Genomic DNA, 16,499 nt, shown 5'->3' with positions numbered 1-16,499 from the left:
GCATACACACTGGAAGAACCCTACCAAAAACAATTCTTTACTATGTTGCGAGAAACACAAACGCACCAGTCTCAACTGTAAGAAAACCAAGATTAATCCATGAAAGCTGTTAGACTGACCACTATGAAAGCTGAAGTTCTTTATTCAGCTATCGAACAGGTACAGCTCAGTTTAAGCTTCGCCCACAATGTCTCCTCCTCAGTCTAGAATAGAGAGGGCAGACTAGACTTTATCTTAAAACAATTTTCAGGTATTCAACTGAAGCTGCTAACAATGGCGCTAACTGGGGCCAACTGGCTATGTGATGCTGATACTTATCTACCAGAAGTATGACTGAGACTACAGAACTACTTTGCACAACTCACTGAATAGCCTCCCAAGGCATATCTACATTTATTGCTTTGGCAACTGATTCCCAGAGTTGATTTAGCAGATCTAGTGAAGACTTGCTGAATTGACCAGCTTAAATGACCGCTGATTGCTCTCCTGTCAACTCCACTATTCCACTGGAATGAGAGTAAGGGAAGTCAATGGGAGAGTTTCGCCCATCGACCACGCACAGAGGAGACCATGTAGTAACTCAACCTCAGTATTCACATAGCAAGAGTTGCTTAAATTAGGTCGACTTTAACCCATAGTGTGAACATGCCCTCAATGTAACCACTTTCAAGTCGCAATCTGGAGGTGACACATGATTAAGCACATATATGCAACCAGCAACTGCTCAACTATAATCCTGGCTCCACTGCCAGCTCTCTGTGTTCTTAGGTAAGTCATTTCACCAACTTTAGCCTCTGTTTGCCCATGTATGAAGAGAAGGCAAGAATACTAACTTACCTACCTCATGGGGTGTTAATTAGTGCTCAATAAATGCTAAGCACTCTTGGTGCTAATTGGAGAGATATTCAAATAGTGACAGGCTCTGTGTCCCATCTCAAATCCCTTTACCCATCCAGACAGAAGCATTTTTAAATCCTGTGTCCTAGAAATTCTAGAATCTAGACAGTCACTACTCCAAGGCACCTACACACAGCTTTTTATCTACAAATCTCAAAGCTTGTTAAAAAGTGCAAGAATGTTATTTTAATTTTACACATGGAGAAGCTAATGCACAGAGTAAACAAGAAACTTTCTGAAAGCAACACAGCAAGTCAGTAACAGAGTCAAGAACAGAGCCTCAGTCTCTTGAGACCCATCCCCACAGCCGATCGCATACATATTCAGTAAAGCATTCTAAAACCAATCACACCTGGTCAAAACAGGAAATTCCTTCAGGAAAAAGCATAAAACAATAACAACAATGTAGCCAAGTTATAAAATCATATGAAATAACGAAGCTCAATGTGCCTTACATTCATCTTTATCGAGTCCTCACAATCAGAGTCACTGGAAATACACATGTATTTCTTAACGCACCAATAACACTTCCATTCGGTCAAGAGGCAGCTGGTACATCTGAAATACATAAAAAGCAGGCACACATAATTTTTAAAGGGAATGCTGATTTCAGCCCCCTCTGCAGAGCTCAACATCAGCGTCAGATTATAGTTCTTCACATACTTGTAGACTTTGTATTCTTTCTTTTATGGTGCTTAGGCCATGTCCATGTAGAGAGGGCTCTGGTCATTCTTTCCCCACTTTATTGCCAGGGCTATGATAAGGCTCACACACTATTGAGGTTGTTCCCCTGACTGCCTCAGGCTGACCCTTTGTGGGGAATGACTTCATGACTTCTCTATTAGTTGACAAAGGTTTCAATTCCATTAATAAGCTCACCCTGACTAAGAAAGCCAAAGCTTGCAGATCATGGAGCAACTTTAGGCAGGCAGTGAATCTTTGAGCTCCTCTCCCCTTTGTAAGAGATATGCTTTTTAGATCCTGTACAATTGCCTATTAAGTCAGGTGATGCTAATTTGTTCTGGTGGCTTTGGGGAGAGGCTGTGGAACCCTGCACTGACTGGGTCATTGGGCCACATCATCATACCCTGTAAATATGCATAGACTTTCCTTGATTGAAGCCAGCATCTATGTTATAAGAATGGAGGGGACCTTGAGAGATCATCAAGTCCAGTTCCCTGCACTACAGCAGGACCTATCACCATCCCTGACAGATTTTTTAAAATCTATTTGCCCCATATCCCCCTCAAGGATTGAGCTCACAACCCTGAGTTTAATAGATAAATGCTGAAACCACCAAGCTATCCCTACCCCCTGTCACAGGGCCCTTATATACAACAAGACATGCATGACTATTCCCAAGCAGTTCTAAAAATGGATGGGCTGGGGCTCAGCATGTCAAATGCATGGATGATCTGTCCCACTGTTTCTGCTGTTTAACCCTCAGGACCAGAAGACAAATATACCCAGACTGAAGATTTTCAGCAGAGAGGTGGAAGCCAAATATATCCAGCTTCTCTTCAGTCCCTCTTCTCTCTCTAGCCAGACAGCAGCCTGGCTTCCTCCTCCTAACTCCCTCCTCTCTCTCCAGTGAGGTTCCTCCCACTGTTAGTCCTCTTCTGGACCCTCCCACAACTACTGAAGCCCTGCCTCATCCAGCAGCCAACAGCCATGTGCTGTTGGTCCATATCACTGCACAGAGTTGCTCTGGGCTCTAGGCCAGTTTATCTGCACTCCAGGCCTCACCCCCTGCTGCAACATCCCCGCATAACCCACTGATTTCTAGCTGGAGGAAGTGGTCAGAAACTGGAAATGGAATATGTCATGAGGTCAGCCACAAGATGATGGGCTGGTTTCTAGAGGTGGGGTGACTGATGATAGGGCCATTTGGGAATCTGAAGACATGAGTACAGATCTGTCCTCATTCCATGCAGCCAGAAAGCTTCCATGTCCTTCACACAAGAGCCTCTAAATACCTCCACTACACCCTTGGAAGCTGTCCAGTCCCCAAGTTGAGACGCATCCAAGGTCCCCAATACTATGATGATGGTACTAGAGGTTAAATACTAGAGATTAAATTAAATGCAGTAGACTAATATATCAGATGCACAGTCAGATAAGCATGGAAGTACTAAAGAGTTGAAGATTAACCCGCACCCTAAGGGTTAACACAAAAAACTTTCAAATAGAAATATTGTTCATGGTTTTTTTTTAAAGAGATAAACCAGGATCCATCAGAACATCCAGGTGTCTTAAGAGACTGCTGGGATCTTCCTCTATAAATCCCTGGCAATCGTCACCCTCAGTCATGACAAATCCTGCCCAGGACTCAAACAGTCCTGCTGGCAGAGAGTATTGTTACTGCTCAGTTAACTCCCCAAGGAAGCGCCCTCAGATGATGCCCATGCACCATTTTGAATTGCTCAATTTCCATCTGTTCCCATGGCAGAATGAATTGGGAGTTTCAAGCATCAGATTCTAAAGTGAGACACAACAGCAAACTACTGCTTGTCAACACCCTGTCATCTCTCCTCAACTCTGTCCTCCCCCCAAACTGCTTTTGTTGCTGTAATTTAGGGAAGGTGAGATCACTTACGCTGTCTTTGGGTAAATATTTCCAGTTCTTTCGCAATCATAGATGGTGAAATTGCCATGCACAATATTTTTGCCGTTGACTTGTACTGAAGTTTGAACAATCACATGGTCTGAAACAAGCAAGCCAAAGAATACTGGATCACAAGAGCATTTCTATTTTTTGCTCAATCTTAGAGGGCAAGACAAACTTGTGAATAAACAATATTCCAGCTGTTTATTTTTTTTCTCTAGGGTTTCCTCATAGAGTTTGTGTGTTCCTCCTTATTAACTCCCTTTCCCCAGATTAAAATCCCTAGTCTTGTACCCAAAGTTAATTAGTGTCTTTGTCTATAGTAGGTGCTAAGTGGTATTTTAAAATATGTTAATTAAAGCAGGTTAGTCAGTATGCTTTAAAACCCCATTCATTTTCTTGCTGAGGACAAACCAACAGAGAACAGTAAAAAAAATCACTTTTTTGGCTACTAACATTTGAACAGTACATTTCTCCTGCTGTTTGCTTAATTTTTTAATTTTTGAAATCTTATGATAAATACACCTGCAATGTGAATTAAAGCTTCTTCCAGAAAGTGAATAATAAATCAAAAGATACGTTTCCAGAAATTGCCTTGGACACTACCATCAACAACAATGTAAAGCAGTTCAATCTTTGCTGTTCTTCCTACAGCTGGGGAGACCATCAATAACGTCATTTAAAACTGCCTAATATGAGCTGGCCTGCCAATGGAGTGGGTGGGTGGGACGGACAGAAAGGGTAGGTGTACAGGGGACTGATGTTTCAAAGGGGCCTAGAGCTTGAGCTACCGACAAGGCTACTTCAGTAGCAGCTTTGGTTGGAGCTCTGGACCCCTCTGAAATGCCACAGCAGCACTCCTGTGCCACTCTACATGGCTCTGGGGGATGGATGGGAGCCCAGATCCACTGACTGACCTGGGCCCTGCCTCTTTTGCCCTTGGCCCCAACCATTCCACTGGCATGGAGCTGGGCAACCCTCCCACTTTGCCCAGATGCCTGTGGTGGCTGTCAGCCCTGCTGAATATGAGTGGGATTTTCGAGTGCTCAGGACATTGGCCTAACTCTGCTCCCACTGAATTCAATTATTAAACCCCCTTTAACCTCAGTGGAACAGTTAGTTAGAGCAATGTTGAAGACTGCAAAAATCTCACCCTGAAGTCTAGAATGTTTAGTTCAAAATTTTCAAAATTGGCTACAGCTTTGGGATGCCTCATTGTTTGGGTAAACAGCATGAAATGACCAGGGCCTGATTTCCAAAGGTGTTAGCGCCCACTTCTGCAGATGTACAGTGTCCATGAATGTCAGATCCTTGGTTCCTCCTGCTGAACATCCAGTTTTTGAACATTCAACATTGTGGGCAAGTTAGAAGATTTCAGTTTTAGTATTTTGGAATGAGTAATGATTAGAAATAATTTGTAAGCAGCTTAAACCTGTAAGTTTCAGTTCTTATTAAAGAAAATTTAAAAACAAATTTTATCTAGGCAACATAAACAAAACCCAATAAGTTACATACTTGAATTGGCTTTTAAATTCTATCAGTAACAATAGATGGACATGAAAATATCAATTGATAATTCATTTGAGGATGGTAAAAAGTTTTCTGGAATTTCCAGAAGCGAGGATAATGTGACACATCATGTACTAAAGAAACTGCTCAACTTTCCTTTCTTTAAACACTTTCTACAAATACTATTTGCAAAAAATGACCTTTTACCCTAAAACCAATACAATAATTAGGGAAAATGAATTCCACAAAAGAGGTTCTGGAATGTACTGAGCCCATTTTCCATTACATACCTTGATTGGGTGGGAATGCAGGATATTTCTTTCTTGGAAGAAAATCACAATAAATAAAACGGTCCCCATATTTTTCAAAAACTTTGGCAAAAGTGTGGATATTATTTCCATAATCACAAGATATCTCCATTCCACTGAGGCTTGGGATGGTCCCACTTATTTGGATTAATATGGCCTTAAATTTGGACAAAAAAATTAAATTATTGCTATCAAAAGTAATTTACAGAGTTAGATAAGGTGATTGAAGCATATAAAATAACCATCTCAGCAAACATGTTTGCTGACAAGATTTTTTTTAAATTATATATATTTTAACTGCTGAAAAGTCATGTGTGAACCAGAAATTGCTACAGTGACATACCTTTGTTACAACCAAGTTCCACTGTTTCATTAAATAAATATGTTTATAGTTTGACACTCAGAACTATCCATGTACTTTATTCAGATGGTCATCCAAACAAAATGCCAAAGGAGGAGCCCAGCTACACAGTTCTGAGCTGCTCCCTCCTTTCTAGAGTATGCTACCTAGCTCACTCAAGCCTTAACACTTACTGGCTTCTAGCTCCCTCTCGTCTTGGAGTACATATCTTCCTTTCACAGCAGCAGCTCTTTGTGGAACATCAAACACCAACAGGGTGGGATTATTCCCATGAAACAACGGAGGATAAAGGGGCAAACCAAAACTCTGGATCTGAGATTCTTGAACTTTGGGGAAATTCTAATTTGAAGCCTAACCTTCAGGCCAATATCTCATTGTGTTACATGGTACGAAGACTCTGAAGATTTCATGTAATCCTGACTCCCTTCACCCAACTTCGGGGAGAGAAGTCACTCAGGAGAGTAAGAGAAAGAGGCTAGGTAGCTGTTTTAACTTACTGAAATGTAAATTAAAAAGTCCAGCATTCCAGTTGAAGGGTGACTGATGCTTGGCAGAGAAAATATTGCTGTGCATGCCTCCAAAGACAACTTCAAATAAATTTTTTGTAGTTTATTTTCTGTTATGACACTTTTTGCCAAAACAGGTGCAGTAACTGAAGGTTTTGAGGTACAGGATTTTCTTTTGTATAGCATCTTAAAATGAAATCCTAACGGCTACGTTTTCTGCAGTGGTGACTCCATGGCACAGTCAATAGGGTTACATCAGCAGATCATCTGGCCCTAACACTCTGCCTTGAAAGAGCTAAATGACAGTCTTCTGTGGCTTTGTGGCAAGGATTGTTGGTGTCAGCTCTGTCAGACACAGATCGTGAATGGTACAGCTCCCATGAGCTCTGAGGAAGTCAAAGATGCATCAAATTCTGAGCCTGAGAGTGACTTCTAAACTTAATTAAAATACAAGTTTGCTGCCGATTTAACACTGTGATAAAAAATAAGTACATAGTCACTGACTCTCTAACACAGCTGTTTCCAGACACTGAGAAGTAATACCATATGTGGCTTTTGAGGGTAGGGGACTGGTACGCTGCGTTCCCGGTCCTCACCCCTGAGATGGGAACTGATCCATTTTGCTGTCTGCTTCCCAGTCAGTAGCTCGTTCCAACACCCTGGAGGCTATCAAACTTTTTTCATAAAAAAGATTTTCTTTTGTTGAAAAATTCCCTTTTTCAACACCAAAACTTGTAAAAAAAATTACATGATCAAAAAGTTTAACTTTTTTTTTGCATTTACCAGAAACTTGAGTTTTGACAAAGAAAGCATTTTGATAAAAATTTGAAAAAATTGTTGATTTTGATATTAATATTGATTAGAAAAATCATAAAGCAATTCATAAAAAATGGAGGAATTAATTTAAAACCCCTGGAAATGGAAGAACTTCAAAATTTTGGTCTTTTTTAAAATGGTTTTTCCCATTTTTTAAACTATGAGAAAAAATTTCAAGTGTTCAAGTAACTTAGGAGCCTAAGTCTCATTTTCAAAGCTGATACTGAGGCATTTTGGCATCTAAGCCCTATTGATTTCTAGGGCTCCTAACTGCCTAACGTTTGAAAATGGGACTTTCGTGCTTCTGAAAATTTTGTGACAGCTCTGAAAGACACAATGGAGCTTGGGATGCTCCAGTGACCAGTTTCACCGCTGAATGGGAAGCAGTATATAGTACCTGGTACTAGCTAGAACATATGAGGCGGAAGTCTGGCAAATTGGCATTGTTGCCCCCAGAATGTTTGGAATCATTGTTTTAGCTAGAGTACTTACATCTGTGGGTACCAAGAACAGATGGGGACATGTGGCCCACATCACTTTATTAACAAGAATCCACTTTAGATGTACCTTGGAGACAGTGTCAATATTAACTTCTGATGGTGTGATTGTCACTGAAGGACACTGCTGCACTCCTTCACTCACACTCGTCCAAAAATTTGGCTCAGTGGAATTAACACACTCATGCTGCAAAGAACACCTGAAACAGACACACAATTTATGGCAGGATGCCTATCAAGTACTGATAAAACAGTTGTGATTATTACAAAAAAGGTCCTGTAGAAATCTGGAGACACTCTCTCATTTCTCCAACCTCTGTGCTTCAGTCTATTGTGCAACTGCTATAGTTAATATCTATAGTCCTCGTGATATCAACACACCACTCCTACTAGCAATAAAGGGCAATATGTGTATGTGAATGGAAGAGATTAGACCACAATGACTGAGTGCAGAATAAGAGAAAGATAGCTGTACATGTACTTGTGTTTGGTCAAAAATCTTTGGACTGATCTGTAAAGACAGAGGCTAATTTTCTGGCCTAATTTCTGGGTATGTGATAAATTTTGCCCACAAGTAACTAAAGCTGCCAAGGACCCATCTTTCTAACTAGCTGTTTGCACTCAGAGTCAAATGATTAGATGGCTAACACTTCTTTGCATTCACAATTAGCTGCAGGGATAAAAATCCAGATGCTGTTAAGAGCAAACAAAAAAGTACACTCTCAAAGCTTGAGTCTGCATTGAGGCATCTTTAAAAGGCTTTGGTAAAAATCAGGCAAGCTAGCACGGTTACGCATTAAACCAGCAATCTGCTGAAACTCTGAGCAAAAGGTCCAAAGACAATGGCCCAGCAGAATACGCAAGAAGTCCTACCTGGTCTCCATTGTACACCATCCACAATAAGCATCAGCTGCAGCCAGGCACTCAGTACACGTTGCATACTGGTCACAGGCAGCCACCTTCACACGGGTCATCTGCAACAAGAAAAACCCAAGGTCACTATCAGTCCCAAGTTTTGCAAATGTGTTCAGATGCCACCAAAAACAAAACGAAAACCAAAACTCACTGTTGTGTGAGCACTTCCTGATAATGGAAAGGACACTTGTGTTGACACTAATGAGGTATTGATGAGACTCACAGATGGTAAAAGGATTTTGGACAATAGATTAGATCAGGCTTTCTAAACTTTACATAATTGGGACCCATTTTTTTTCAGTACCTTTTTTGCATCCCAAAAATATAAACTCATATAAAAATAAATAAATTTTCACTGTTTATCATTTATTCACAATAATAATAGTACATAGCGATAATTTGTACATTTTCTAAGGACTGTTTTTTTTTTTTTCAAGGAAGGGTACTGGGCCACGGACCACACTTTCGGAAATGCTGGATTAAATAATATATTAGGAAATGTACTAAGAGGCACCAGTCCTGCCCTGGCAGCAACAAGGTTTACATTCTTCTTTCACTCCAATTTATGGTTCTGAGAGTAATGGGAGCACTATGTACAAACAAATAGATTATCGTCTGTGTTTAGCCAGCATCTTTGGTATAACTGTCAGTCAAGGGACAGCAACATTACTAAAATACAAAAGCCCTCATAGTTCAGATGGAACCAGTTTTTGTCACTATTTTACTGCACTTTACTTGGACTCAGAAGTGTGAAAATCTTGATTTCATATTTGCCAGACCCCTTCTAGAAAGGGGTGAACAATACCTGTCTATTTATGAAGGGACTAGAATTTACCTAGGAATATAAAATCATTCATGTCTAGTGATACATGATTTCTTGAACAGCAAACTGTTCAGCAGTATCTCTTGTGACTCCCTTTGTAAGAACTACTTAGAAAGAGAGAATGCAGTCATTTGTACGCTTGCTTTCCTAGATTTCTAAACACTTGGAAAAGACTGTAGGGAACTTGATAATTTAGGGTATGACAATGCAAGGTGCTGAGAGCCATCAGTTCCCAAAAGGCACTCAGCAGCGTCTCAACCAACCAGCCACCTGGACGAGTCTCTTCTCCCTATGCTCAAACACATGTTGTACGCAGCTTCCACACATGCTTGTCAAGACTCCCCAGATGTAAATTCCATTGGCAAAAAGAACTGATCTGGCTTAATTTAGAGGAAAGAGCCAAGCTATCGGAAGTAAGTACTGCACATGGGGTTTTAGTCAGCCCAGGATAATGTTCACAGCAGGTATCTTGTTGTGCTCTAAAGTATTTGTGAGACCTCTGAAAGGTCTGAGATATTAGCTAGATAGGCACCCTGGGAGAGTTCTGTGACACAATAATGGCTGGTCTGCAGGGAATTATAGCTGGAAAGTATAAATACAACATATAAAATTAGTGGTTGAGCATCTGTTTCAACAAATTAAAATGCAATTCAGGGCAGACCACCAGGGCTTGGATCAAAAACTGAACTCTATTCCTCCTCAGCTGTTCCCTTAATAGGAGGCTAAGAGAGACTATTTGTTTCTTCCTGCTGTAGAATTTTTAGGTCTCTCCAAAAGAGAAAACGTACCATACAGGAGAGTGCCATCCTATGAGAGAAGCGGTGTACAATTGTAGGTACGGTGAAATCTGCCCCAAAGACCTGTTCCAACATGCAAACCATATTCAACTACCCCTTAAAAAGTATCTACAATGTTTCTAGTATAATTTTAACCAATCTTCAACTAAAGATCAACATCTACTTATTTTTGCCAGTCCTGTATTTAAATTTCTTAAGGCATGTTTCACTGTAGCTTTCATCTTTATTTGCAAAGAGACTGGTGAATCAGTTCAGATAACAGGAATCAACCTCAACCTTGGCCCCAAACTCCAAATAATCATTATGTCTGGTCCTACACTTGCCCCCAACTTCAAAGGGGACATGGTAATCAGGGTGACCGGAGATTACTAATGAAGTGCTGCTGTGAATACGCAGCACTTCTTTAGGCTAACTCTCCCTCGCTGCAACTTCAAAAATTCAAACTTCGAAGTGCTGGCATGCATGTAGCCACGTGGCCTTCGAAGTGCCCACACTACTTTGAAGTCCCTTGAAAATTTTGAGGAGTAAAGGGACTTTGAAGTAGCGCAGGCACTTCCAAGTGCCTGCAGTAACACACATGCAGCACTTCGAAGTTTGAAGCTTTGAAGTTGCCGCAGGGGAGAATTAGCCTGATGAAGTGCTGCATATTCACCGCAGCACTTCATTGGTAATCTTCTGTCGCCCTGATTAACATGCCCTCTTCAAAGTTGGGAGTAAGTGTAGACAAGCCCTATGAGTTTGAAAAAGTTTGGGTATCTTTTTATTCATTTTCACTACAAGTGGAGCTGACTCAAATCATCCATCCAACCTTTGGAAGCTTGAAGGTTTGAAAAGTTCAGATCCAGAACTAAACTCTGAAGCTGGAATCAGTCTCGGTAATGGATCAGCACAACCTTCCAGGTCAAAATACTTGCACATTTGGTGACTGTTAGATTTGAACTTTGAGTCTTGGCCTTTCTCTAGTTTTCATGTACCTCTGCATTTCCAAGTTCTCTACACCCATAATTTAGACAGATGGCTATTCTCACAATACTTCTAGCCTGGTCAGAAGGAAGTGGTGCCAGAAATGTCACGAAGAACTCTGTTCCTGTAAGACATCTGACTCAACTCTGCATACCCAAAAGATCTGGATAAGTTGAAAATATCCAATGTAAATTTTGGAATGATTTCTGACCAGAGGCAAACTCCAAACCTTTTCAAGTTGTGCATTACTTGTATTAAAAGAGCATTTCTGTTCCTCTCTTTCCTAAGCCAATACTGATTGTAAATATCAAATGAATGCACTCTGGTAAACATAAAGAGAACAGAAGTCCTACCTGATGGGATGTCATGAGATAGAGGTAGCTGGAATCCGAAGGATCAAACTGCATGATGGGATGAACAGATTCCCCATAAGCCACTGAAATTGACTTCTTGCTAATAATCTTCATGGCACTGTTCAGATTAATCTATAGTGTGAAAGAACCATTTGTTTAGCTCAACTATTGTTATAGGGGAGATGTTTGTCTCACTCTTTTTATAAACTCAGAAGTGAAATGTTAACTAATACTGACTTTTATTTTCACACCATTTTTAATCACAAAGTGTTTTATAAACTGCCCAAAAACAGCACCACTGAAATGCAGCCACCGCTGAAGTGGAGGGAACCAACACTGCCTGCAACACAGAACAACTGTGAGGGGAACAGAAATATACATTGGTAAAGGGCAAACCTTGTGTCAACAAGAACATTTATGAGATCTTCGACCTGGTCTCCATTTTTGATGTCTCAGACCATAAACGCCTGCTTAACAAGCTAAGTGGAACTCCCTTTGTTTGACATGAAAGGATGATGATCCTGCCACCGCCATGCCTTACAGGGCCTAATTCAGGTCTCACACTGGTGTTCTGTCAGTCTAATTCAGATCACCTCAGTAGAGTTACTTGGGTTTTTAAAGCAGTATAAATAAACTTAGAATTAGATCTTCAGACATATAAAGGTAAATCAATTATCATCATAATTATATTGGAAAATTATTTAATTTCCAAATCTTTATTAAACCAGTTATGCTCAGAAATGTGTTATGATAGCAGCATTCAGAGGTCCAATTTAGACTGAGACCCCATTGTGCTAGGCACTGAACATGGCAAGGTGCTAACTAAATATTCTTCCTTCTCTTCCTTGCTTCTTATAGTTTCCATTTATACATGGGGCTGAGAAAGATTCATGACTTCTTGAAAGTCACACAAGAAATCTGCAAATAGGAACTTAATGCAGATCTCCTGACTCCCTGTTCAGTACTTCACTGATAAGGCATCCTTCCTCTCTTCCAGCTAATTTCCCACCTGCCCTACAAGTCTGGCTGTCCCTAGTGTATTCTGATGAAAAACATCTCTCTCTGTGGGTCCCACTGCCTCACAGGCCTTGCCACATTGGCCTTTTTGCTCTTAAAAAATTCCCACCACTACAGACAAGGCTGGTAACACAGTTGTCACTGTTGCTAGCTCTCAGAGCAGGGTGGGTGACATAGTGGTAATAATTCCAATGGACAGCAGACTATCTATCTAGTCTACGATGTCCTCTATTGCTGCTACACTGGTGTTAGCAATAGACAGAAATTATTGGGGCAAAAGGTTAGTGTAGACACAGGCATGGGGAGATCTTATGCTTCTGAACTGGAGCTGCCTAGACCTAATCTCGTCTAATCTCTGATTAATTCAACAACAAATTCCAGCACCTGACATCAGGATGACTCAGCAGAAAATCCCTGTATCCTAAGGGAGGGTGCTAGGCTCTGCTAAGCTTTTCCACTACACTGAAACCTTATCAGCATCACATGCACTGTTTCCCCCAACAACTCTTTTGATTACAGCAAAGATTGTGGTCCCTACCATATGCTATCCTGCGGTCTGACTGACCACGTGACGGGCAGCCCTCACTGCTGCTGAGGAAGCTGGGCAAACACTACGTGTTCCCTCCTGCTCTCTTTTCTTGGACAACAAAGATCTGAATTATAACTCACACAAAGTATGCCGTATGCCAAGTAACAAAGAGCCCTGAAGGTAAAAAGGCTTCTGGTTATGCAGCTGTATTGCAGAATTAAATTATAGCTATCTGAACAAATTATCCCAGTTAAGAGTAGTCAGGAGCCTCTCTCTAATGGAGGTTCAGCAGATAAGGCTGCTTTCTCTCATACGATAATGGAAGCTGAGCTGTTAATACTGTGTGAACGGGAGCTGCGTGTGGGATGTGTCTTCACCCTAGGCCCCATGCACCTGGCTATGATGTGAATTGCCTACAACCCTGTTGGATTACCTCCCCCTCTAGGCAAAAATGAAACCAGAAAGCTTCTCTTAGATCTTTCCCACTTTTCTGCCAGGAGCACTTGGAAGCAATGAAGGAAATTGGATTCATGCTGTTTTCTCCAAGCATTTTGATCCAATATTCCAAATTACATACTATTAGCTTCAGGCTGAGATAAAGCAGATTCCTGCCATGTCTCTCCTAGATGGTCTTTTTCTATTCTATGGACTTACTGATGCAGGGCTTTTAGTGAACCGCTGTGATTGGCTGGAATGTCAACCTTCGTTTGGGAAACTCGAAGCAGTGAGGTTATTAAAATCTTGGTTCTGCACTTTGGCTCTTGACTGGGGCTTGTGCACTGCCCTACATTGCCTTCAGTGCACTCATTCAGAGTTAATACAAGTGAATAATATGCATGGATTCAACTTGCTTCAGAATTAGCACTGGGGAATAACCATTCAGTGATTCTTCAGTCAATAAGGCCCTTTAAAATATGATCAAATGAAGGGAAGAATTTTTAGAGGACTCTGCTAATAATTAAAAGCTGTGAAATAACATTTCAATTTCAGTCTTTTGTTTCTACAGCATCCTAAATAAAACACGATCACACAGCTTTAAATACTGATTAACAGATATCCCAATTACCAGGCATCGTATATCACTGAATAGATTAAAGTAACATCCAGTTACTTCTTTATTGCAGAACAAAAGCCTTGATACAGAGTGAGCTTGTCCAACGACATTTTTTCCTACAACTGTGAATTCAGCAATGGATAAACAGGCTGTACTGAAAGTCCTGGAGACTGGATTTTTTATTCTCAGTGCAGTTACAGCATGGGCAGCACAAGTATACTTTTGTCCTTCACACTGCTGTGGTAATGTGCCTAAGCTCTGCATGGGGAGGGTTACATCTCAGGGTACGACAGTCCTCTTTGCTGAGCCTGCCAACTAAGGTGCCAATGCTGAGAGTGGTTTGTGTGACGTGGACACCTTGCTACTGCAAACTAAACCAGGACAGATAACTAATTTTACACCTGCTGCCAAACAGTTCTGAGATGATCAAAACCAACATTTTGCTAGAGGATTTCACCCAGGGATTGCAATGTGCCCTTATTACCTGAACCTCCCAGCCTCCCTGCAGCCACCTCTTTGGTGGAACACATCAGATAATTTAACAGCACATGGTGGTGTAACATAAACATAGTGGTATGTTGGGTGGCAAGCAAATGCAATGTATTCAGTGGGAATGCCAGAGAATTTAGGCAGGCAGTAGAATTCACATTGGTATTTAAACAGGACACAATTAGCAACAACCCAATTCCTATGAAAAAAATCATGAGATATGTAATAAGAACAATAGGTCAAGAACTCAGTTTTATAACACATGTGGAAGAAGACACTTCCAGTAGCACATGCCCCATAACATTATGTGGGGTGAATCATTAAAACCACTTCCTGCTGCATCTAGGAGCAATTTAGTAGTCACCCATCTAAGAAATGAGCCACCCCATGCCAGCTTAGCTTGCAAAACCTGCAGAACTACACACCACAAGAGGATACATTAACAGCTTTCAGTCACTGCCTTCCTGAGTACTGTACAAACTGGTCCAAGAGGTAAAAGGCTTCACATCACCCATCTCTGAATCAACAAGACTCTTCAGTGCCTTATTCTTCTCCCTCTAGTAACATGTTACTTTTACCTTCAGGAGTCCTCCATTTGCGGTGCCCAGAAACACAACGGTGTAATTATTGATGCTGGAAACAGCCACCGAAGTGAGGCCTTGGTATTTGAACATGGGTGTTGCCTTTATGGGTTGCAGGATCGCCAAAGGGTGTTGGAGATGGGCTGCTCCACAGTCTAACTGGTCTTGCTGCAGCTGCAAAGAAACATCAACGTCAAAGTGTGGCAACAAAATAAAACAGTTCTCACAGAGACTATACCCTTTGAACTAAACATCCCACTGAGGCATCCATGTTGCACACAGGGAAATCTCACCACTGGATATTAAGTAGGAAAATATCCCTAAGCAGTTGCAATTGAGAAAATGGCTGTAATAGAGGCACCTTCATACCCATTCTATCTGCTCTCTGGGGGCTAAATCCTGACCACTGCACAGGCTCAAGAAAGAGGGCTTTGTTCTACAGGAGTTCACAGGGGCTGAAGGAAATGAATCCTTCTTCCTATGTTGCAGGGCTTGGAGTCTTGGATCACCATTACAGACTCAGGTCTGCACAAGTCCGCTGCTTTCCCTAGATCTGCATGCCAGAGACTTATTCCTGAACGTACTGTGCAGTCCCCTGCAGTAAGAATGTGGCACAAGCCCCATGACACTTAGGAGAGCAGAATTCCCTGTCCAGCCTGTGCATGACTGGAATGCCAGTTCCAGAGCCTTTGAGACCTCTCACAATCCTGTCAGCTCATAGGTAAGGTGACCATATTCTCATAGGCTAAATACGGGACAACCTGGGGCAGGGGGTATCCCGGCCAAAACAGGACAGATGGTCACCCTGAGTTGAGCAGTGTCTGCCCTGTGGGGGCTGCCACCTGCTGGATGGTGGGGTGCTCCCTGGCTGCAGGGGGCAGTTGCAGCTCCCAACTGCCCATGTCTTGGGGTGCTGGGAACCGGCTCCAGCCCTGTGGGTGACCTCCCCATGCTGGTGCTCTCCTGGCTCCTGGAACCACAGGGAGCTGGGAAAGGAAAAGCTGTGCCAGTCTGGTTCTGGGCAGCAGGGAGCCTAGGGCCTTGTTCAGCTGTTGGGAGCTGGGAGCACAAGGACCTGGCTGCTGCCTGGTTCCTGGCTGCCAGCCACTCATGGGCAACAGGAAACTGACTGACGCTGCTGCACCTGGCTTCCGGCTGTGCCTGGCTCCCTGCTCCCGCGAGCAGACAGGAGCTCAGAGCCAGGCATAGCTATTGGGAGCCAGGAGCGCAAGGGCCCAGCTGTTGCCTGGTTCCCGGTTCCCCGCCACTCATGGGAGCCAGGAAAGTGACTGGAGCTGCTACACCTGGCTCCTGGCTGTGCCTGGCTCCGGGCACTTGTGAGCAGTGGGAGCCCAGAGCCAGGTGTAGCTGCTGGGAGCCACGAATACAAGGGCCTGGCTGCCACCTGGTTCCCCGCAGGTTGGGGGACCCAGGAAACTGACCTGCACTGCTGCTTCTGGCTCCCTGCTGTGCCTGGTT

The 16,499-nt window shown here is 42.3% G+C and overlaps 1 protein-coding gene across 1 annotated transcript in view; it reads right to left on the bottom strand.

Moving 5' to 3' along the window:
- The window catches only part of PLXND1 (plexin D1), a 142,759-nt gene that overhangs the window by 90,143 nt on the left and 36,117 nt on the right, over positions 1 to 16,499 (bottom strand). Inside the window, exons 2-8 of the mRNA XM_075006100.1 lie at positions 15,018 to 15,194; positions 11,351 to 11,482; positions 8,373 to 8,473; positions 7,570 to 7,699; positions 5,302 to 5,476; positions 3,494 to 3,602; positions 1,353 to 1,455 (exon numbers count right to left, since the gene is read on the bottom strand). Of these exons, the coding sequence (XP_074862201.1) occupies positions 1,353 to 1,455; positions 3,494 to 3,602; positions 5,302 to 5,476; positions 7,570 to 7,699; positions 8,373 to 8,473; positions 11,351 to 11,482; positions 15,018 to 15,194 (927 nt within the window). The remainder of the gene's footprint in view (positions 1 to 1,352; positions 1,456 to 3,493; positions 3,603 to 5,301; positions 5,477 to 7,569; positions 7,700 to 8,372; positions 8,474 to 11,350; positions 11,483 to 15,017; positions 15,195 to 16,499) is intronic.

Source organism: Carettochelys insculpta, chromosome 11 (assembly GCF_033958435.1).
Source record: "Carettochelys insculpta isolate YL-2023 chromosome 11, ASM3395843v1, whole genome shotgun sequence".
NCBI classification, from domain to species: Eukaryota; Metazoa; Chordata; order Testudines; family Carettochelyidae; genus Carettochelys; species Carettochelys insculpta.
Note: the sequence above shows the minus strand (reverse complement) of the source record. Positions and strands in the feature narration are given on the sequence as shown.